Source organism: Thermobia domestica, chromosome 13 (genome assembly GCF_964235325.1).
Source record: "Thermobia domestica chromosome 13, izTheDome1.hap1.1, whole genome shotgun sequence".
NCBI lineage: Eukaryota > Metazoa > Arthropoda > Insecta > Zygentoma > Lepismatidae > Thermobia > Thermobia domestica.
The window spans coordinates 129,612,830-129,637,848 of NC_137466.1; the positions used below are offsets into that span (position 1 = coordinate 129,612,830).

General features: G+C 37.3%; 1 protein-coding gene across 1 annotated transcript in view; it reads right to left on the reverse strand.

Moving 5' to 3' along the window:
* The window catches only part of LOC145668501 (juvenile hormone esterase-like), a 71,544-nt gene that overhangs the window by 26,924 nt on the left and 19,601 nt on the right, over positions 1-25,019 (reverse strand). The window contains exon 4 of the mRNA XM_081736460.1: positions 23,576-23,761. Coding sequence (XP_081592586.1) covers positions 23,576-23,761 — 186 coding nt within the window. The remainder of the gene's footprint in view (positions 1-23,575; positions 23,762-25,019) is intronic.

The window sequence follows — 25,019 nt, forward strand, 5'->3', positions numbered from 1 at the left end:
GAAGTTATATTTCAGCAAAAAACAATTACCATAAAACATCTCTTTGCATGTGTAATGACTGAAATGTATTATACTTTGCTTCCCTCCCAAATAAATAAATAAATAAATGAACGATTACAGTCGATAAGCGTAAATCTGGCAGAACCTATTTTCCGAAATCTAAAACAAATCACGCAGATTGTTTATTGCTTGTTCGAGATTGTCCACATTACATTTTCGGTCGCGATTGTCCACATCACATTTTCGGTTTTTCATTGTATGTAATTAACTATACCATAACAGAAATTCCCGCTACGAACAAATTACACGTTAGGTATACGCCTATGTGTCTCGTCTCGAGGACTTCCGGGCCGCAGTGGCTTAGTGGCAGAGGGTTCACACATGCTGCGGGGCCCTGGTTCTATACCAACTTGCGCAAAGTGGGGTTTGTGGTGAACAAACACCGTGTGTGAGGGTTTTCTCGGAGTTTCCCTTTCCCACAACTCTTTCATTTTACCATTCCGTTTATTCTCATCATCTGCGTCTCCTTTAGTCTACCCAGGATGACAGTCGGACATAAAACTTAAAGATTGCATTTTCATTTTCACATTTGGAGACCCTGTATCTGTGTTCCTTGAGTGCCCCAAATGCTAAATAATAATGGGTTGGAAGGCCCATGAAGTTTAGTACCTGGTACACTCATTATCTCAACTTGCCCAAAAAGTTAAGGGCTCACGTTAAGTTAACGCCCCAAAACTTTGATTTTCACACCTTATTAACTATATTGGCCCAAAAGATGAAATTTGTTAGCCCATCGATCTTTATCTCGACGAGCCCAGAAAGTTGGGAGGCTCTGGTGAAGTTAGCCCCCAAATTTTCGTCGCCTATATCACATTAACTATGGGAGAACGAAAGCTGAAATTTGGTAGCCTATCCAGCCCGTAGACAGTACTATGTAGGCCATTCATTCTCTGGGCCAGCCCAGAAACTTTGGGGGGGGGAGCTCACGTTAAATTAGAGCCGGAAATCTTTGGCGCGCATATCTCATTAACCCTTTCGGGACAAAATCGATTTTGGGGTTTTTGGTAGACTTTCAGTTAATGATTTATTGCCCAAACACTGTTATCCCGATTGATATCGTTTACGTCTTGTATTTTAGAAGAGGGACATGGATATTTTTTGGTGTAAGTTAGATTGCAGTGTTGCTAACGGGAGGGATTATTGAAAAAATGTAGGAGTGAATTTTTTTTAAAAAAAAATCCCTAGCCGAATTTCATGATTTTTTCTAGCTGGGAACACCGAAGCCACAGGGGTTCAAATCACCTAAAAAGAATTTTCTGGTATGTTGACAAGGTACAGTAAAAACCTGAAGTCGCTGGCTGCCATACAAAGAGAGAAAGAAAAAAACTCTCTCATAATACACATGAAATTTTGGGCACTTCTTACGCGTCAGAAGCAAAAATCAGCATACATGGTGGTTCACCGTCTTCCCTAATTATCCAATCGTGCTCCTCTATGGTGCGTTTTGTAGGCCAAGAATGATTCCAGACAGTTGTACGTTGGTTTGAATATAGCCAAGGACACTGAAATAATAGGGGGGAAAGGATAAACTTCCCAAAAATTTCACAAACAATTACAATTAACATTTTCTGTAGCTGGCAACATTGCTACCACTCAGAAGCAAACAATTTTAAAGTAATCTTTGGCCCACCAATAATATATTCAGCTAGTATCATGATGATATCTCTCAAATTAAGCATGTAATTTTAAAAAGTATATCATTTTTCCTAGAAAGTCACTATTATCCTTAAAATTATGTAATATGGTATACTGTAAGACCGGAATTGTAGTGTCCCCAATTATCCAAGTGAAACTTTTTATAGTGCGTTGTGTAAGTCAAGGATGAGGCTTCCAGAATCTGGTATGTTCGTTCCAATGTAGCCAATAGAAGAGAAGGAAATAAGAGGCAAATTTTAGAAGGGAAAAAAGGGAATTTTTTACCAAAAAAAGTCTGGAAATAAATAGTTCTATGGCTGGAAATACTGCTAAGAGACAGATGCAACTATCTTCAAATAAACCTTAGCCCACCACTAATATATCCTGAAAGTATCATGTCGATATTGAATAAACGAAGCTAGTAATTAAAAATTAATAGATTATGGTAAATATAAAAGTGAGAAAAATCAAGGATTAGAACCTTAATACGAAAATGAAATGAAATGAAATCTTTGAGTTTCACGTCCTACGGTTATGCCGGTTAGGCTAAAGTAGACGCTGATGATGAGAAATGAATGAAATGGTGGAATGAAAAAAGTGGAAGGAAACGGGAGAACCCCGATAAAACCCACACACACGATGTTTAGAACCTAAATACGAATTTATGGTGCGCCTCCTAATTACGCAATTGCAACGATCTGTGCCCAAGTTTGTTCAGTAAGGACCGATGTTTGATTGACGTAGTTCACTTGCGCTCGGACGTATAGGTACGGAATTATAAACATAAACTTCGAAAATTGACAAATCTGAAAATACTTTATCTTCGCATTGAATTTGGACCCCTCCTCCAAAGTAAATTCATGCGTATGGTACGTACCACCATACTACGATTTTTAATTTCAGTAAAAATCCCTTTGTTTTCTTGCCCCCAGGATAACTATATACTCTGCCAGTTAATATGTTTAAAACATTTGGAGTGATGTATCGTCATGTGTATAGATTAACCTCTTGCACACAGAGAATGTTTATTTTCCAAGATTTAAATAAAACTGAAATGTTTTCCATTTCCATACAGAATTCAATTCACCTAAGATGTCCAAAGTTTGTGCGCTCACCTGCTCAGACAATTCCTTCCTTCACCAACGGTTGTGCTCGATGTGGCGGCCACGAGCCTGGACTATCGCCCTGCAACGCAATTGCCACTGAAGCATTGCGCGTAGAAGGTGTGTGAGGGGAATTGTAGACCACACCGCTTGACAAGCTTTCCAAAGCCCTCTATGGTAGTGGGACGCCTTTGTGTGAGTCCTTGTTTCAGAAGGCCAAAGGAGCAGAAATCCATTGGCTACGCATCTGGTGACTCCACAAGTTTGAACGAGAAGGGTATAACAGACACATCAGTCTCCGTGGCCATACGCCAATAATACGCGACAGAACTGCGAACATTATGGCTGGATGCTTTGACCATGTGGATCCACACCTTCTGGGTGTCCCTGCCATACAACTGTGGGATGTGCGTTCTGTATAAGGGTTCCATGATGTTCGTTTGAAAGTAGTCTGCATTTACCTTGCCTTCGAAATTCACACGATGCATTGGCAACTTCCCACTGGCGCAGAAACCTGCCACCATCATGAAGCAATTCGAAAACTTCTCGCGACATTCACGGACGGACTCGCCGCGGCTCTTCGCATCATGTGGTGAATAAAAAATGGCCCTGGGCTTATTTGTGTCATCACGGTAGATCCAGGCTTCATCCAGAGTGACAACCCACTACCATTTTTCATCTAAGAGGTACTGTTCATACAACTTTCTTGAATCTCTCTTGAATGTACCTTGGTGATAACTTATGTCCCATCGCCTTATGTCGTTTTTTTTATTTGCAAATTGTCCTTTGTGAATCAACACATTGTGCTCTGAGACTTCCTGCATGAGATGGCACGTTTGCTTTGGGTGGGTGGGTTCTTCTTCACAACTGCTGCCCTGATGTTTCTCACAACGCGTCGTTTCCTGGCTGGACTCCTTTCTTCACTCTCACGACTTGATCTTGACATTTAGGGCTGGTGCTTTTACAGCGCTATTACCCTTCCTACTGCACGCTTGATGATATTGTTGCTGCTTGCCGCACACATTTTCACAATCACTGACTCATTGCATTTTGCATCGGGAAGTGCACATATGTGACCTTCGCAATAAGGTGTCACTTTAACAGAAATACTAGCTGCTCACCACAACAACTTCCACAGCGGTGTACGTTACTCACTACTGGATTTACGGGCTACTGACTTCTGGTTCCTTCTTCTACGCTGTGCTCGTTATCAGCACTGTAAACCACCTTAGGTGAACTGACCTGTAGTATACGAAGGACTCAATGGGAGGGGTTACAATCCCCCCTCTTCGGTACACCACTGCCTAGATATATGACATATTTAAACGGGATGTGTTGAGTAATAGAAAAGATCTTTTCGCAAACTCTCTCTAGTGCATTTTCTATTTACAAATTGTGGTTAGGTCATTATTAGGTAAGTAAATGTAGGCTCAGAAATATGTCTCCATCATGATACATAACAAAATGGAACGAAACTTTATTCGGCAGGCCTGTACACGGCATTGAACCAGAAAACAGAAAGTCAGCACCAATATCGAATGGTAATATTTAAACTAAACACATGTGAGCATTGACTTTCATTTATGAAATACTAGCTGAAATGCCCGGTGTGCACAGGGAAATATAGTTATAGGAAGGTCTCAAGGTATACTTGAACTTAATTTCTCCTTCCTGAAATATTTTATTTTTGACAAAGTTTAAACCACTCCCCATTGAACCCCACCCTAGGATCCGCACCCAATAAAATTAAATATAGGCCTACTACAGTCTTTTCCAGACTATTATGTCCTTGATGAATTTACCTAGAAGGAACTTATATATTAAGTTTAATCTTCCTAACATAAGTGTCTCGACAGATATTCTCCCGAATTCGATCTCCGGTGGGGTAGATCCACGTCTTACATAGAGTCGCTGCTGAAAGAGACAGTATTCTATACATCACCCCACCTCGTAAGATATTATAATTTTTCATTACTTCTTACCCCCTTTTCCGTTTTTAACCTTTTCCTTCCCCTCTTTCTCCCCTCCCCGCAAGATGCGCACCAAAAATTCTATATAGTCTACGTTTTCTTCCAGACTACGATATATTTAATAAAGTTAGTAGAAAGGAACTTATATATCAAGTTTCATCAACGCCTTAACCTTTGACCTTGAATATCTCAAAATATCCCCTCTTCAATTTATTTGAAAAAAAAAAACATTTTATAAGTCCAATATAGTAGCACCGACATGACAAATATAAAGATGGCACACCAGGGGCATCGTACAAAAAATATTTATCCACATCGCTGCATCACCGAAAATCACGAAAAAAGCACTTTGATGCATCTTAAGTACCATTTACTCTTATAAGCTTGAAAATTAATTTTACTAACAAGGGATGTATCTGGACTCGGACGGAAGAATCTAAATGAAACCATGTCGGTTATATAAATTATTGGACACAAAAACCGTGGGGTCAGCCATTCCCATGTAAAAGTCTGTGTTTGTCGGCAGGCGGCATCTTTGTGTTCGGATATGGGGTGAACTATTCATCTTGATACGCCTTTATAACTTTTAAGCGAATAGATATATAATGCTGGGATTTTGCACATACAAATATCAGCAGGGTGACATTTTCTGGCATACTCTTCACACCAAATTAACAGTGTTGCCAACCCATCACAAAGTTATTTTTTTTTAATGGCACTACGTCAGGTTATTATAAATTTCAAATCTACATTCAAAGCAAAAACAAACCAAACCAAACTTGTTGTTCATTGTTGCAAACCAAGGACGCTACAGCATCACCAATATTCAGGAACGCGAAAATTTTGGAGGCCTCTACAATGCTAATAACTGAAGTAAGACGGGCGGAACAGTTGCAAGGAATTGAAAATTGCATTTCCAAGGACTATTTCGAAAAAAAAAATAGTGCTTAGATACGTAGCATGTCTAATTACGTAGATTCTTTTTAAAGGTTGTGAGGATCATAATACTGTTTACGGCAATTTGATAATTCAAACCGTTCTGGAGGTATAATAATTATTGTTAAAGTTACCAATATTTCCTAAAATAACGTAGTCCTAGTTGCGATAAATTTTGAAAATGACATTTTTCTTCCCGATCAAAATGTAATGTTGAAAAGCCTGTCAATAATTTTCAAAATGTACAAACTATTCCTCTCACACACAAATTCCACATAAAAGTTGTGCAATTCATATTTTCTTTTCTCAATTTAAAAAAGCATTACATTCACCACATTAATAAAATATTGTTCACGAAACCAGTCAATTAAAAAAAAAATTTACAATATAATTAACCATATTTGCAGTGTAAAAAAACATATTTACAATATTTACCATAGCCAATTACATTCGGCATCATTGCTCATAATTAGAGATGCGCACGAGACGAGTCGAGACAGGATTTTCCTTACAATATTCGAGTCGAGACACGGCTCTTCTAATAGAGAAATATAAATTTTTCGAGTCGAGACATCACTTTTACAGCACATTTTCGAGACGAGACAGCCACAAATCTTGTCTCGTGCGCATCCCTACTCATAATTCAAATACGTATTAAAGTAAAATAAATTGAAATGTCCCTTAATTTTTTAAAAAAACCACATAAAATATACATTCACTAACATAATGAAAATGGCAATTTAACATTTCGATCGTAGACTTCAAAGCAGCAAAAGCAATTTTCTTTTGGGTGAATTTAGGCACCCCAAGTTTTGTAAACACGTTTCTTGCAACATGTGTTTTAGCTCCCCTGGATCCTATGACCAAGGGGAGAACCTCAAATCGCTTGTTGTCATGGACCTAATGTTTAAGTCTTTCATACTTTGTTATTTTCTCTTCTTTTGCCCTTACATCCATGTCATTTCCTTCAAACGTAATGATAATGTCAATTACATACTAACACAGTTATTCTCAACAATTAGGTCTTGTTTCAATTGTACATTCTCAATATCAAACTCTAGCTCTTTACCCGTTTGATAGCCTCTTAACGCGCAATGTCTTTCAATAATTTGAACAATCTGGTTATGCCTGACTATACGTCTGTTGGCATAGTGATTTCTGATGATAAGTGATTTGGAGATACGCTCAATTTTTTAAAATTCTTAGAACCCCACTTCCTCCCCCTCTTCCACATCGAATTTCCAAAAACCCTTCCTTAGTGGTACCCTACGTCATAAATTATACATACTGTGCACATTTCAAGTTCCTACCTTAAGGGATTTGGCCTGTACGAGGATCAGTCAGTCGGAAGGGGGGGGGGGGAGGTTGTTCATGAAGAACACCAATGTAATGTATTTCTATAAAACTGCATGTAAGACAAAACAACTGGAAGTTCCAAACAATAAGTAGAAGAGATTTAAATTCAAACAGATGTACTGATGCTATTAAAAATTAAAACAACATTACACTACTACAATTATCCATATTTACAGTGATCTCCATACACACACACACACACACACACACATATATATATATATATATATCAAAGGCGCCGAATCAATGGGGCTTAGGGAGGCCGGAGCGCCCCAATGTTAATGATGTGGGGGAAGAGCCCCCTCAATATTAACGGTGTCGGAGTAGGGCCTCCTAATAAATTAGCTTAACATATTATTTCTCTTGTATTATAAAGTTTACTTTGAAATGTGCTACATGAATTTCACTTTAAATACGCATTTGAAATGTTATTAGGGATGGTATCGAGACGAGACGAGACGAGACGATACTTTGTACAGTCTCGGTCTCGTCTCGGTTGAAAAATCGCCGTCTCGGTCTCGATCTCGTCTCGAGTCAAAAATCGCTGTCTCGGTCTCGGTCTCGTCTCGGTCAACAAATGCTTGTCCCGAACTCGGTCTCGGTCTCGAGGGCCATATCTCGGTCTCGTCTCGAAAGTCTCGAAATAAATAGGTGAAATTAAAATTGTAAAAGTATTATTATCGTACAGTCTGTCGTTTCTGCTTCTTATTTTTGGCCTTATTCTTGACTTAGAATTATGGTGTACTTCTTCAGAGCTAATTTGCTAGCGCTGATGCCTTCCATGTGTGTGTTCCAGGTTCAATCATCAGTGGGGATATCATATCTGGGATATAATTCTAATAGTAACCCACATTTCACTTTCAGCAAGAGACTTTCTCATATAGCCTCAGGTCAGAACTGCCTATACAATTAAACTATATTAAATTAACTTCAGTACTATACAGTAGCAGGGTTGAAAAAAAAAACACGATTTTTTTTTTAAAAAAAAGATCGTTTTTTATGTTTAAAACATTTTTTTGTTTAAAACGTTTTGAACGTTTAAAACAAATTACTTTGTTTTAAACAAAAAAAAACGTTTAAAATGTTTATTTTGTTTAAAACAATAATCTAAATAGGCTTTTACACTCTTAGATATTGCTTGCCATCTATATTCAACCGCTAGATCAAATTTCGGGAACTTCCCTAATCTCGATCCGCCCAAATGTTCAATTCCGGAGGAAGAAATCGGGAATTTCCCGATCTTCGTTCACAGAATATGTAGTTTAGTTTCTTTGTGTTACGTTCTATCAGGACTTTAAACCTCAATGCCTCAGTTTTAAACCTCAAATTAAGGCTGGAAGATGGTTTTGGTACCAATTCATTCCTGAAAGTTGCAGCTTTGCTGATGTGCATTTTATGTATGTGGGAGGAAGGTAAATATCGTGTTTTTTTCTTGTTTTTGTTTTTTCAACAGTTTTCTGGGGACCATTCCCCCTCTTGGGAGATAGATTCATAAAAATCGTTACGTGAAGCAATGAAGTAGGCCACTACACGGTAATATCGTGAATTTGTACTTCTTGCTTATATGGGGTAGCAGGAAGGGGGCAAAGTTAGCCAATTTGTGGAGTTTTTTGACGTAAATTACATTTATTTTTACAACAATCAATAGCTCAGTCCTTAATTAAGCTAGAAAGATGATTTGGTACCAAAGTATTTTTGAGAGATGAAGCTTTCCGTCAGTTGCATTTTATGTATATAGGGGGTACGTATGTACGGCCGAGTGAGGGAGGATGAAGTTTTTTTTTTTTTTTTTAAATTTTTCATCAATTTTTTTTTCATCAGGTTTTGGCGGGTATTTCTTCCCCCTTTGTGGTACATCCATAAAAATTGGTATGTGAAGCAATGAAGTAGTCCCCTACATGATATTAACCTGTATGTGTACTTGTTGTTTATAGAGGAATAGAGGGTCAAATTTGGTTAATTTACATTTATTTTCGGGACGGTCCCATATAACACAAGATATATTTCACTGAAGTGGTCTAGAAGCATAATTCTTGTTCGTATACATGATGTGTGCAGCAAAAATGATTTTTATATGGACGTGGTACTTTAGTGGGGGAGGGGAGAGAATGTCTAATTCAATGAATGTTTTTCTGCGTATATTTTCTTTAAATATTTCCTACATAAAACGAATTCATTACGCAATGGCAGCAATGGCTACCATTTCTTATATTATTGTCACAAGTATGTAGCCTACACATTACCATCATTTTGTCAGCGTAGGGAGACTGCAAGGGTTGCCAGGGCCCCGCAAAGTCAATATTTTCATATTTTTAATGATTTTTTATGTCTTCTTTTTCTACGAATACGGCGGGAATTTCACGAATGTTACCTCGTTGGAACTTGTGGTCTATAAGCTTTCCAATGGTGTATAACTCATGACTCTGTGATAATTAGGGGGGTCACCAGAGCCCCGAACATGAGAGTCTACCGTTTTGTTAAAATCCCTGGCGGGTGGTTAAAGTTAATTGTTATGTCGTAGACACTAATCATTTTTAGCTATCCACGTTGCAGATAGAGATGTGAGGTGGGTTGCACATCATAATTGACAGACAGTGATGGTACGTTGATAAGCAGACCTCTGTATTTTCAAACAACCTACAAAGCTTACATCCCCAACCTCCTGATGTTCTGACTGTTCTAATCACTCATGTTTTTGCTTCAGTGGACCGTTAAACTCAAACTCAAAGCAACATTATCCAGAATGTCCCTCACCTTGTCAGCTCCTGGGCATTCAGTGTACTGCTGGAAGAAGCACTACACTTGAGGTGGGTTGCACATCATAATTGACAGGCAGTGGTGGTACGTTGATAAGCAGACCTCTGTATTTTCAAACAACCTACAAAGCTTACATCCCCAACCTCCTGATGTTCTGACTGTTCTAATCACTCATGTTTTTGCTTCAGTGGACCCGTGCACAGCTACTGGTAGCACATATAATTTAACAGCTACGGACGTTATTACCACACAAGAGAGAATGCAAAGGATAAAGCAACACTCTCTTCATTTGTAGGTGAGTACCATTTTGAAATGTGCACAACGTTTACTTGTTTCAAGGGGATTTATATCACACTTGAAAAATTCTCACATCATATCCACCCATTTAATGTGGCATTTTTATTGAAGTCTGCGAGGTTCATTACTTTCTGATTCCTGTTTCCGTACCCATCCAAATATGAAATGTGCACAACAGGTGGACTCCATGACACTACACAAGATGTGTTGTTTTGACGAAAATCAGGAATGCATTTTTTCACATATTTGAGGAGAAAGATTACAGTGTGTGACCTTGACCCCAAGAAATACCAAAAATGGTCTGCACCATTTTTTTTTTTTTTTTTTTGAAAGGGCATTCCTTCAGCTTTACAACAAGCTCATGATGACGTTTCTATCTAACTTTGGAGCGAAGTTATAATTAATTTTCATTTAGCATGTTTGCGAAAAATTGCACATTTTGTCAGGTTGGAAACACTGCTATCTGACAACTACTTGTCACTGGAGTTTACACCTTGACAAATGTTGACTCCACAAGCTCTAGCTTTTCACCAACTTTCATCACAACTTTTATCATAAAGTTCTTTTTCCTGTGATGATTTGGCGTGGATTGACCCCGAAGGGAACGTGAGAGGAAAAGAATTAATCTTTTAACGCTGCATTCTTACTTTATTTTTAGTCTCACCTTGTTCCTATGTTTAAGTCGATATTTTCTAGCCCTTTCAGCGCCACTCATTGCTTTTGTTGATCGTTTCAGTTCATCAGTGACAATATTACTTGAAACAGAGTTACTTGCCTGTGAATTCATATTACTTACTTAGAAAACTCACACTAAAGCAAATCTTCACTGTGAAGTAACAATCAATCATACCAAATAACCAAAAACCAACTATTTTCCCTTCAATTCACTTTCCCGAAATGGCATTCAAACGACTCAACGTTTGGTAGATACAACAGAGGATCGAGTAGCTCAACAGTTGTACAAGATTATGTGGTTTGAACGCCATCAATCAGCGCTCAAACAAATACCCCAAAGACATGGTAATAACACTGAGCGAGTTGCCTAGCAAAGTTCGACTTTGATATTTTGGAATGTAATTTAATTCATTTAAATTAAATTATTGATACAATTTTTTTATGCTTGTTAATGCCCAAATGTTAATCATAAAATATCAATCTCTTTAGTAAGGATATTGCATAATAACAGTCTTAAAACAACCAAACAATTGCATGGTTACTTTTCTGTCCCGTGCGTAACGGTGAGTCGGAAAAGAAAACTTAATATAAAGGTCATTAAATTCTATTTTCCAATTTAAAAATATAATGCACAGTAAGAAGAATGAATGTAGAACATAAGCGATGGCATATAAAATGCTGATGCTGCCAAAAATCGCAGAGAATGTCCAATGAAATTGAGGTTGTCAAATGAGCTTTTTGTCTGAGTCCCGTGCGTAACGCTTAATTTTGGCTTATAACTCAAATTTGCAATTGTTTAGTATGTTTTATTTTATTTAACTATGCAGTAATAATTTCCCCCCTAATTTTGACATACTTTTCATTTTATTTGAAAATAGATTTTTGTTAAAAAAGTAGTTTTTGTGTACAAATGTCCCGTGCGTAACGTTGAGAATCGTATATATATATATATATATATATATATATATATATATATAATGCCTGCCATACGTCCCGTAACAAACGGGAGTCCCGATTTTGGACTCAAGTGTCCTGCGTCCCCATCAATTTAGACGGGACAGGCAAGTGTCCCGTATTTTAGTTCCGTCCCATTTCAGCTCTCAATATAAGCTTATCTATATCAATATGAGCAAGATGCAACGTTCATTGTTTAAGAAAAGAAAATTATGTTTCGTATAATAAATGAATAACATTTCTTGTACTAATATTCTTTGTGAAAATCCATTAACAACTTTTTTTTTTTTTTTTTTTTTTGGTAAAGACAATTTTCTTGAGTCATCCTAGAATGGGTACTATTATGTCTATGTAGGACATTGTAGATTGATGATTTTTTCGTCTGCTAGATTCTTAAATAACATTATTTGGGTAGCATTTTCAAATAAAAATCTCATGTAAATGAAAAACACTCTACAGAAGCATAAAGTTTCCTGAGAACGCTTTAGATTGTTCGCTATTTCTTTGTATCCATTTCAAATATTGCAGTGAAAATGTTCCAAAAAAATGTATTGCGTTGTAAAGTTCTTTAAGTGGGGGAAGAGATCGAAGGTGTCCCGTATTATCATGGAAAAAATATGGCAGGCTTATATATATATATATATATATATATATATATATATATATATATATATATATATATATATATATATATATATATATATATATATATATATATATATATATATATATATATATATATAGGGTGTTTAATAAGTAATGGTCATAAATTAAACCGTAGATAGTACACGCCAAAACTAACAAAAAAGTCTTAGTAAACATGTGTCCGCAAACGCTTCGTAACGGAGATAGGGCTGTCGAAAGTGTGGGAAAATGAAGTTTAGAGACGAATATCTCAAAAAGTATGAATCGGACAGAGGGCGGTCCAATGAATGACTATCGAAGTCAGATCTGCGCTATGCAGAAATGCATGGTTGATAACTGCAATGCGCGCGCAAGGGATTCCCCAAAGAAACGGAGTTTCCCGGAAAATTATCCAAGGAAAGGGGGCTCGAGATGAACATGGAGAGCGAGTCTATCCACCAGTAATTCATAAGTCGTGGTACCAGGTCGAAAGCTCGAAAAGATACAAAATGGCGGACAATGTTTACGTGCCGTGTGTAGTTGTATAACCAGCAGGAAATGAGAGAGGCAATCGAAGTGTGGTGATGTACGTTGTAAATGGCTCCAGGAAGAATTCCGACAACTAATGCATACGTACAAGTGTGGCAGCACTTAGGTAAATCAAACGGTATGCAAGGCACTGATGAAGCATTATGTGCTAAGCAGTTAATGTAACTAATATCCGCAATGGGAAAAGCATGCCATCATTCGAGTATGTGGGAGGCGAATCTGAAACATTCCGCATGTTGAACGCGTAAGTGTGATACAACAAGCAAAAAATGATGGACATGTCGTGTTTGTCCATATCAACAAACAGAAATCGTCATGTTGGTAATGTGTACAGTATTAATCATAAGGTAAACAGCAAATACCCTGATGTGTAACTACAGAACAGATACTTGAGAAATTAACGTACCTCTATCATTAAAGTAAATGTTGGAAGTGTTGTCCATTCATAAGAATGCATGCTCGTACCCGTCTTCGCAAAGATCCATGTACTCGTGATAACATGTCGGCATCCTGTTGAATATGTCCGCAACATTGTTCCACCCTTTCTCGAAGGTCTCCTAATGTTGCAACAGGGGCAGAATAAACTCGCGATTTCACATGGCCCCAGAGAAAGAAATCTAATGGATTTAAGTCCGGGGAGCGCGGTGGCCAAGCAATAGAACCCCCACGTCCTATCCACTTTCGTCCGAATCGGGCATGTAAATGTTCTCTGACACGGTTAAATAAATGTGCTGGTGCTCCATCATGCATATACCACAGTCGCTGACGCCTATCGAGAGGTATATCTTCGATACATGCGGAATGTTTCAAATTCGCCTCCGACATACTCGAATGATGGCATGCTTTTCCCATTGCGGATATTAGCTACATTAGCTGCTTAGCACATAATGCTTCATCAGTGCCTTGCATACCGTTTGATTTACCTAAGTGCTGCCACATTTGTACGTATGCATTAGTTGTCGCAATTCTTCCTGGAGCCATTTACAACGTACATCACCACACTTCGATTGCCTCTCTCATTTCCTGCTGGTTATGCAACTACACACGACACGTAAACATTGTCTGCCATTTTGTATCTTTTCGAGCTTTCGTCCTGGTACCACGACTTATGAATTACTGGTGGAAAGACTCGCCCTCGATGTTCATCTCGAGCCCCTTTTCCTTGGGTAATTTCCCGGGAATTCCTCCGTTTCTTTGGGGAATCCCTTGCGCGCGCATTGCAGAGTTATCAACCATGCATTTCTGCATAGCGCAGATCTGACTTCGATAGTTATTCATTGGACCGCCCTCTGTCCGATTCATACTTTTTGAGATATTCGTCTCTAAACTTCATTTTCCCACACTTTCGACAGCCCCTATCTCCGTTATGAAGCGTTTGCGGACACATGTTTACTAAGACTTTTGTGTTAGTTTTAACGTGTACTATCTACGGTTTAATTTATGACCATTACTTATTAAACACCCTGTATATATATTATAAAGTACTATATGAATGAAATTGAGTCGTATATTGTAATGTATGAATGAAAAAGGATATTAAAGTAATTTTTATATAGGGGAAAGTGGGATAGAAATGGGTAACTAAGGTTTGATGTGTTGTCAAAGTCAAGATTGGCAACAAAATGGAATGATGATCAGAACAATTACTCTTGACTTATAATTCGTGAATACTACAAAAATGTGATAGGTTCTGTCTATTGTTTTGCATATATGTTTTTCACAAAAAAGCAAATCACCCGGAAGTACCCTAATGGTGGGGTAAGACCAGGTGTACATGCTAATCGGGTTTCACCCCACATGTATCGAGTATGAAAAACGTGACATCGCTAAACTAATACAATTTTATAGTTTATTTTATGTATGTATTAGTATGTTCATTTGTGTTACGTAAGTCCTCATGAAATGTGCAACAAGGAGTAATAATTACCTATTCAGTCACTAACAATCATTGCAATCCCGTCGACCACTGAAAGAAAAACTACAGTAAACACGATACAAGACGCTGACGGTTGTAGCAGCGGGGCGAAATGGCAGTTCCTTCTTTACGCGTTAAAGGCTGCCGAAAACATGAAAAAATGAATTCTAAAGGTCCATAGCTCCAAAACTATGGGATCTACTGTTGTCGAGTCAAGACTTCACTAAGGAACTAGTATGTGCTCTATCCAAAAATACATGTTTTAGATTCCTAAGGTACTCACGCAACAATTTTTATGGAAGTAGTTGGAGAATACTTTATATCATAGGCCCGTAGTTAAACTCCCTCTATAAAAATTGTTGTGGAAGCACCTCAGGATTCTGACACACGCATTTTTGGATAGGGCACATACTAGTTCCTAAGTTAAGTCTTGACCCGACTGCGGTAGGTCCCATAGTTTTGGAGCTATGGACCTTTAAAATTCCTTTTTTCATGTTTTTGGCAGCCTATAACACGTAAACCGTCGCTTGTAGAGGGATAAATTCTTAAGGTCTTTTGAATTTGGCTAATCAGAGTGCTCCTTTAACCCGCGTATATTCGACGATAACCGTTCGGGATAAAATCTGCTCGCCATGTAGACCTAATTTTATTACAAAATGACGACTGTCTATTTACTTTATTTTATAGTTCTTCCATATTCACTTTCAAATGATCGGCGCCAGTTGCCATCTAATAAAGTTGATGCGTTTGTTGCTTCTAGTACACAACCGCTTTGAAAAAGAAGCAATAAATGCATCAAATGTGGGAGATGAATTTAGAACACCAAAATGGTACATGCCTAGCACATCTTGTGCTGTTAGGGTTTCTTCAGAAACATTTTGTAAAACAATTGAAAACACATCGCGCGGTTTGTATTTTGAAATTTTGCGTATACTTGGATTTGTTTAAGTATTTCTTTCTACTGTGTTTGCCTGTAGCTTCAGTTCATAAGCCTTTATAATTAGATACCCAACATATTTGGCAATCACGCAGAAAACAACACCGAAGATTCGACACTTGTGTTAACACACAGGCTGTGTGTCATTTCAACTAGCGGCATTTGACACACAACTCCAAACGGAGAGTGAGTTGTTCTAACCACTTGTTTGTGTTATATTTTAACACAATCGTGCTAACACATAGGCATGTCGTTGAAATAATACAACGATTTTTTTACAGTATAGGCACTTCCAGTAGAACTACAAGGATTAAATTTGGCAAAGTTTTTAGCCTCCTGGGACTATATAGAAAATTTCCAAGAGTGAATATTTTCCATTTTTAGCAGCTTTAAAGAGACAAAAAACTGTGTAATTTAAATAGACTTTTTGGATGTACAAAATCTCATATTTTAGGTACCGTAATTGAAATCGGAATAAAAACTAGGAATTTTGGTATGTTAGTAGGTTTATGAGGCGCGAGGCCGTAGGATGAGAAATTTTGTATCTGGCGACAAATTCCCACCTACTTAAAACTAAACTGAATAAACATTCAATTTTGCCAATTGCCAAGTTCATAAAGAAATTGAAAATCACAGCAACTGGGTAAGTAAGAAAATGCTAATCCAAATGTCAATTGAAAGAAACGGAAGTCTTTTAAGTAAATATTGGCAGCAACGCATTCTAATTTTCCAACTTGGTCAAAAGTTAGCAGGGTTGGAAAAAATACAGTTTTTTTTTTAAAAAAAAAAGAACAAAACGCGTGTTTAAAACATGAAAAAAGTGTTTAAAATGTTTTAAAGATGTTTTAAAAAACACACAAAAAGTACATGTTTTAAACATTTTGAACAGTTTAAAATATTATTTTAAACATATTTCAAAATCGTGTAATCACGTATTTATTAAGACTTTTTGCTCTTTCAACCGATCTTTTCATTTATTTTATTCTCTTTAAGACTACACAGTGTTGGGTACAGAACATTTCCGTATAGATTAGTAATTTTCAACTTATTTCATATAACGACCCCTTTTATTACACCCTCTTGCCAGTGACTCTCATACAGTAAGTATTTTCTTGGATATAGTAAGCTTTTAAGGTAGATTTTAAAATTTACCAACTATAGAGGTTTCACACAATCTATCAATATACATGGCAAAACAAAAGTCCTCACCATCCTTGTGCGTTGACAACGGGTTGAGGGAGAATGATGAATCTTGGAAGTGGTCTGACACATCAGATGGTGCTATCAAGCATCATGGCGAACATCTGTGCTTAGTATTCGAAATTTCAAATGCAAATGGTGTCATGTTACATGAGGGCTAGAATTTTACCAAAAATGCTGTTGTGCGGTTATTTTAACCATAAAGAAAATCATTTCGAGTTACCGCTTCTAAAAGTTTTGTAGTTATGCCTTTAGGGGCTAAGCTAGCGTTTCGTGGAGACGGGTGAGATTTTTGTTGCAAAATTTGATTACTATTTCATAACACTGGTGCTAATAAAATTATTTTATAATAATAGGGCTACGTTTTCGAAAAGTAATGTTTGAAGCACACTTCATATTGTGCTAACTTTATATTTTCTGCAAGTCTATGTAATTGGTTGTTTTTTGAGTCAAAAATTTATTGACGAAAGGTAATATTTGGGGCGTTCAGAGCACAGTATATCCAAATCCATTTTCAATAAACTTCAGTTTTCCTCAGCAAATGAACTCTATTTCAAAAAATAATACTTCGCAGTCAAGAATCCAAAACAAATGTAACTAAAACCATGCGTAGGATAGTTTCATATGACAGCCGCTAGTAGGGGCGTCAGTGGAACAGGAGGGCAACCACCCTCATCCGCACCCTGCATTTCAGATTTTGGGGACGGTAAGACAGTTTTAGAAATCTTTTGATAAGCAAAGTCCAACAGAATAAGCCTGAGGTCATTACACCGAATAAATACGAAGAACATACAGATGATTAAAACTGGGAAGTTGCTTAGGTCCAATTTCCTGAATTTTAAGCAGGCCCGAAACTCGAAAGTAGAGGCACCTTTGAAATCCTTGGGTAAAAAAAATATACAAGAAAGCAATATAGGCCTATAGCTCCTTACAGCCAATGATCAAAATCCGTATTTATTCGGTGCAAGGACTTCAATTTTTAAATGTTGGACTTTGCTAAGCAAAATGTTTCTAAATCTGCATTACTGCCCCAAAAATCTGAAATTCAGGGTAGAAGACGGATGACTTCTAAACGAACGCCCCTATCTAGCGGCAATCATACAAAATTCTAGATTCCTTTTTTTCAGGTAGTTTTTCTTTCTTTCATCTCGGATTCGTGGTTGTGAAAATATGACATTTTACGTCGATGTATTCTTTTGAACACATTCTGCATTTATGTAACGTAATTATGCATCATTGACTATGGCATTCGGAGCTTGACTTGTTAATCATTCCAACGCTGCAACATACACAATACAAGTATAATGTTAATATCTTAAATGTATGAGCAAGGAGGGGGAAGGGAAAATTAGCCCTCCTCCCCATTCCGTCAACGCCCTTGTCTAGCGGTTGTCCTATGAAACTCTAGTCCATACTCTTTCCCGTGGTTTTTGTTTCATTTATTTCATACCCTATGCTACGAAGATATTACGTTTGCTGAGCAAAAGTGAACCTTTCTGAAAATGAACTTGGATCCCTTGTGCTCTAAATGTTGAGTTGAAGCCAAATTTATCCTGCAACCCAAGTTTGTTCGAAACATATAAAATTAGTTTGTTTAGTTTGATTGATTACAACTTGCATCAGTAGCAAGGCTATATGAGACAGGGCTTTTTGTTTAAAGTGGGATCTGACCCACTAATTTTGAAATTTTACGTGGGATCGCAGTCAAAATCTATACAGCAAATTCCGACGCCTCGTGTCTCTATCCTCAAAAATTAATGTTAAAAGACTGAATATTGCACCCTGTAGCGTGGTACATACATGCAAACAAACAAATTGAGATCAAATTGTCCCAGACCTTGACGTTCAGCACTAACGTTATAATAAGTATCACACTTGGTTAGTTACACGATCGACTGCCATACCTTGCGTTTCTCACCTGGTCTCTTCATACAAGCTATGCCAAGTTGTAAAGTTTCAAAGAAAATTTAGAACTGTGGTGGGGAAGAGGTACGAAATAAAATTTTCATAATATAATGTAAAAGATATTGTTGATACAAAATTAATTGTTACCTGAAGTTTCCAGTTGCATCTCAGCCACACCACTGACGTTAGATTCATCAGAAGCAATTTTCGGATCAACATTTTTACCATTTGTTTGGGTTTCCATTTTTACCAAGCATTGTATTTTTCATAATGATTTTCGTTCTTGGAGCTAAACCACCCATTTCTTTCTTACACGTTTTGCAACAAACTCGTTTGATCGTTTACTTACCTGATTGAGTTTGAGTTACTCTAATAAATTTGTACCAAATCATGTCCTTTTCTTCACGTATAACCCATGTTAAACGATTCCATGTTGTACGGAGACAGAACTAACATGTACTATACAAACGAATGCTTGCGATATTTTAATTTCAGAACCTCAACGTCGCAATGAATATAACACAACAGTTTGTTTCCGTGATAATTATTTTATTTATTTTTAAATATCAGTTCTATAAGTAGTCCAACCTTCGACTACTACACTTTCTCGCAAGTTAACTGAGAAGCATTTAAACAATACAATATACGTTAAAAATAAGGAGGAAAAGAGACAAAATAAATTGTAGATAACCACATTGACCTGCTGTAGCTACGAGAAATCAAACCATTCACATGGGAAGAAAATAGTCTTCTGATTGTTCTGATTGGGGAGCACTTTTGGACAGTTCTCTTGCTCTTGAAGATTTTTTTTTTTTACGAACATAAAATAAAATGCAAATAAACATATGTTTAAGACAAGTCTTCAAAATACACGTGTTTAAAACAAAATGTTTAAAACATAAACAAAATTTGTTTTAAACAAAATCAATTGTTTAAAAAAAGTTTTAATCATTTGTTTTAAATATTTTGTTTTAAACAAAACAACCCTGGAAGTTAGTAAATTTGGGACGAAGCCCAAACTAGCAAAAACTTGAACTAATTACATGAACCTTCGATTGTGCCACCTGCAAAGTCTATAAAAGAAGTGACAATTCACAGCAACTAGGTAACTAAGAAAATGTTAAGCTAAGTCAATTGAACTTAACGGCAATCTTCTGAACAAGGAATTTGCCAACTTGATCAGAAGTAGTGGCTTTTGGGGGGAGGCTTCTCCTTTCTCCCTGCTGAGACAAGACTTAGCTTTTTTAGTCCTCCTGAATAAGTCATAGTCCCCCAAGAAAAACTTCCTGGCTACACCCCTGTATGATTATTTAATTATATTTGTCACTATTTTATTTGTCAGTTTCGTTTCTATGCAGTTTCGATCGTACGCAGTTTCGATCGTACGCAGTTTCGATCCTACGCAGTTTCGACGCTACGCAGTTTCGACGCTACGCAGTTTCGATCGTACGCAGTTTCGATCCTACGCAGTTTCGACGCTACGCAGTTTCGACCGTACGCAGTTTCGATCCTACGCAGTTTCGACGCTACGCAGTTTCGGTCGTATACAGTTTTGATCCTACTCCGGTTTTTCCCTATATAACTTCAAAAAATTACTATTACTTAATATTCTGTGATTATAAAATAATTGTTTTTTTATTGCTTGATCATATGACCTTATCTGTTTTCGATCCTACGCCGGTTTTAGTTTCGATCGTACGCAGTTTCGATCGTACGCAGTTTCGATCGTACGCAGTTTCGGTCGTACGCAGTTTCGATCGTACGCAGTTTCGATCGTACGCAGTTTCGACGCTACGCAGTTTCGATCCTACGCATGTAACCCGTCTTTCCTTCATCTCTTTTGTGAGAATGATCAAATGCGTGTGTTCATCCTTTTCAGGAAGAAGAGTGGTATTTTTTTTAATTAGTGAAGTGTACTCTGAATTTGTTTTCGGGTTAGTGAAATGAAGTGGAAAGAGGATATACGCATCTTTTTTGTCAAAAGAGTAAAGAAGTCCCTGAAGATACAACGGTTCCTCAACATAAAGTAGCAGAGTCCTCCGTTCATCGCGTCAGTACAACTTTTCAAGAAACCAGCAGTGCATCGACAAACTTTTCCTCTCCGCCTTCATGTGACTCAAATGATATTGGAACTTCGTTGGCATAAAATTGGATAATTTAGAAAAGGTGAACTTGTTAAAAAATGTTTGGAAGCCAGATAAACTATATAATTTTCCCTGTGAAGAAGCACAAGGCCGTAAGTGTTTTTTTCCAGAGAAGATGGCTGGGAGACTTCAGTTGGTTGGCCTACTCCCACAAGGAAAGAGGTCTGATCTGTGCGATTTGTGTTCTGTTTACGAAAAAGAAGGAGGGAGGTCACCAGAGTCTAAGTGCATTCGTGACGAAACCTTTTTACAATTTAAAGAAAGCAATAGAATCCTTCAAATAGCTTGAAAGTAACAAATACCATAGATATGCAGCAGCGAATAGGGTGACAGTATGTAATTTAATTGAGGGGAAAATAGTCAGCATCGATCAACAAATTGACAGCCAGAAAAAATAGAAGTACAAGAAAATAGGGAAAAGCTCGTACCTATCGTGGAAACTATTCGTTTGTGTGGTCAACAGAACCTATCCCTGCAAGGAATACAGGACTGGGGTCAAATTGAGTTGTCAACTCCAAAACCTAATGATGGCAACTGCGATACCGTGTCAAATCTGGAGACACAGTGTTTGAAGAACATTTAAAAAATAGTCCGAAAAACGGCATGTACACTAGTGCTAAAGCGCAAAACGCTTTAATAGATTCGTTTAGACATTTAATAGTCTAAAATTGTGGACAAAGTAAAACAAAGCAATTATTTCAGTATTCTCGCTGATGAAACAACGGATGTTTCTCGAATAGAACAATTCTCTCTCTGTGTGCGATATGTGGATCTCGATGAGTGTGTGCTTAAAGAAGACTTCCTGTGTTTTATGCCTGTATATGATGTAACCGGAAAGGGCTTATCAACAGTGATAGAAGACAATGTAAATAGTCTCGGCTTGGACATGAACAATTTAAGAAGACAAGGCTACGACGGCGCCGGAGCCATGAGTGGGGAGTTTAGACGAGTTCAGGCACTAGTCAAGAAACGGTATCCTAAGGCCTTCTACACACATTGTATGTCCCATTGCCTTAATCTGTGCCTTTCTGGTTTTTCGAAGGTGAATAATATTCGTAATGCAATGGGGGTTATATCTGAATGCTACACATTTATTCGTGCAAGTGCAAAACGAACAAGAATTCTGGAAGATAAAATTAAAGAGCTTCTACCGAACTGTGGACAAAAGTAGGCTACAAAAAGTTTGTGAAACTTGATGGTGCGAGAGGCATGAAGCTGTGCTACTATTTAAAGAAATGTTAAAACCTATTATTGCTGCTCTTGAAGAAATAAAAAGTAGCCCGGGGGTAGGCGAAGCATCATTGAAGGCTTCATTACTTTTGCACAGCATCTATAGCACGGCATTTTAGTGTCTTTACTTGTGTTGTGTAAGTTACTGAGTGTAACATTCACACACTCAAAACGGCTGCAGAAGAATGACATTGATCTAGTGAATGCTTTCGCTGAGATCAATCTTATCAAAAAATCTTTGCAAGCTATAAGAGAAAAATCCACATCAGAATTTCAAAATATATTTGAAAATCTTACAGACCTTGCATCCGAACTAAACCTTGAAATATTTATGCCACGAGCGAACAAATTTCAAAACAACCGGCAGAATATTTCCATTTCGAACCCAGAGACTTACTGCCGTGCTTCAATTTTTATTCCGTTCGTTGACGATCTAATTTCTTCACTGGAAGAGCGATTCCTACATCATGGGGAAACCATTTCGTCACTGCAGTTTTTCATCCCTCGGTATGTGATGTTCCATTTGAAAAAGTCAGAGACTGTATTGACGTTTACAAAGATGATCTTGATAATCCATTTGAAGATTTAATGAAGGCGGAGTGGGATTTATGGAGATTGAAGTGGAGAGAGAGTGCAGACCGCCCAGGAACAGCCATTGCCGGACTAGCAGCTTGTTCTCCACCACAGTTTCCAAACATTTTTACAATGCTTCACATCCTAGCTGTCTTACCAGTGAGTACAGCAACAGTGGAGAGGAGCTTTTCTACATTGAGACTCCTGAAAACGTATTTAAGAAATACAACAAGCGAGGGCAGACTCACTGGTTTAGCGCTCCTGTATATACACCGCCACGTAAACGTAACAAACGATGAACTAATCACCTTCTTTGCTCAGTCACATTCTCGGCGTCTTCAGCTGACTTTATAAATGAGTAGGACCTTCGTTTATTTTATTACATTTCTGCATGTTTTTATATGTTATTTCAGCCTTGTGTTTGTGTTGTATAAAGTTGAACCTAGATTTGGGATCCGAACATTTTTCGTTTAATTTACTCATGTTCATAACCCCATCCCCAAATGCCACTAACGGCATAGTATTTATGGGTACACACAAACTAATATCCCAATGACACGCTTAGTTTCATCTATTTAGCTTATTGCGTAAAGTGTAGGCATGTTTTTTTTAAGTATTCTGAGTGTAGTGCTGCTCCCCCTAAAAAAAATCCTGGGTACGCCCCTGGACGAAAGAACCATGTTAAGTATAGCAAACTGTAGAATTAAAACAACAGAAACGTACAGCATGGAGAATAGCAAAAAATATGACATTACCTCTGGCTAAGGGAGAAAGCATCAGAGCATGTACAGATGCACCTCCAGCACTTTCTCCAAGTATCGTTACACTTTGGCAATTTCCACCGAATGCTGCAATATTGTCTTGTATCCATTCCAATGCTAGTATCTGATCTCGCAAACCATTGTTTCCAGGTAACACTTCATCCTCTGTACTCAGAAAACCTAGAGTATATAACATATATATACGATATATATATATATATATATATATATATATATATATAGAGAGAGAGAGAGAGAGAGAGAGAGAGAGAGAGAGAGAGAGAGAGAGATGTAGATATAATTAGGAAACACATTTTATACTAGCATGATTTAAAGTTTTTGATATAAAAATCAAAATATTATTTTGTTCTCTATTCGTCCACAAAACGTAGTATTAAATTATAGCTACAATAAATTAAAAAAAAAAAAAAAGAATTGGGTACATTCGTAATAATTATAATTAAAGACTGGCAATCGTAGCAAAATGCCATATTTTGTCATTTTTACAAGAAAGCTTAAATAAATACTATCTATTATGATTGTTGGCTATATTTGATATTTCATGGCTGCTTCTGAAGTTTTGTTTACCCTTTGCTGCAAACAAATCACATTGCTTGTCGTGTAATAAAATTCAGCTGTAAGGTAAGGAATGCTATCTCCTCACCGAAGAAGATGAAATATTGTTGACCAACCAAATACACGGGTAGCAATATTAGTGTTTCTATGAATCCCAAGGTTGAGACATGCTATGAATGTGAGCCTGTCATATTGGCAGATGTTGAATGATCATTTTCAGGCCTCAAACACATCTGAAGGGATAGATAACATATTTTGTGTGTGGATAACCTAAAGAAAATGCTTATGATATTATGCAATCAAAATATAACTATTGGTTTATGGCATGACTGCATAATCAAATGCCAGAGTTTTTCTTTGATTTGAGTTTAACATGCCTTTAGAGCTAACTACAGATTAATGTAGAATCCGAACCACATGAGCTCCCACTGGGAATCGAACCCGGATCTCCCGTGTATAAGGCATGTACGCTAACCATATTGCTCTGGTTTTATCTATGATTTGTGATATCCTCTCTCTTTCTTCGTTTTGATATGTTCTGATTATTGATACTTTCAAAGTCATACTTAATTATTAGCATTATTTACAATCGTTAATGTAAGTTAAAGCATTTATTTGGTATTTTGCCTGCCATTTTTAGTCCTTTATTTTGTCACAACTGTTTGTATTTAATTACAATGTTCAAATTATGATGGATTAGTGTGATGGAATTGTTTACTTGCGAACCCTAAAAGATTCGCGGTTCAGATATATAGGGCGAAAATTTTTACCCCTATTAATTCTGAATCAACTTCATGTATTTTGAAAAGTGGTGAGCAGGGATGCGCACGAGTCGATACATGTCTCGAATCTCGACTCGACT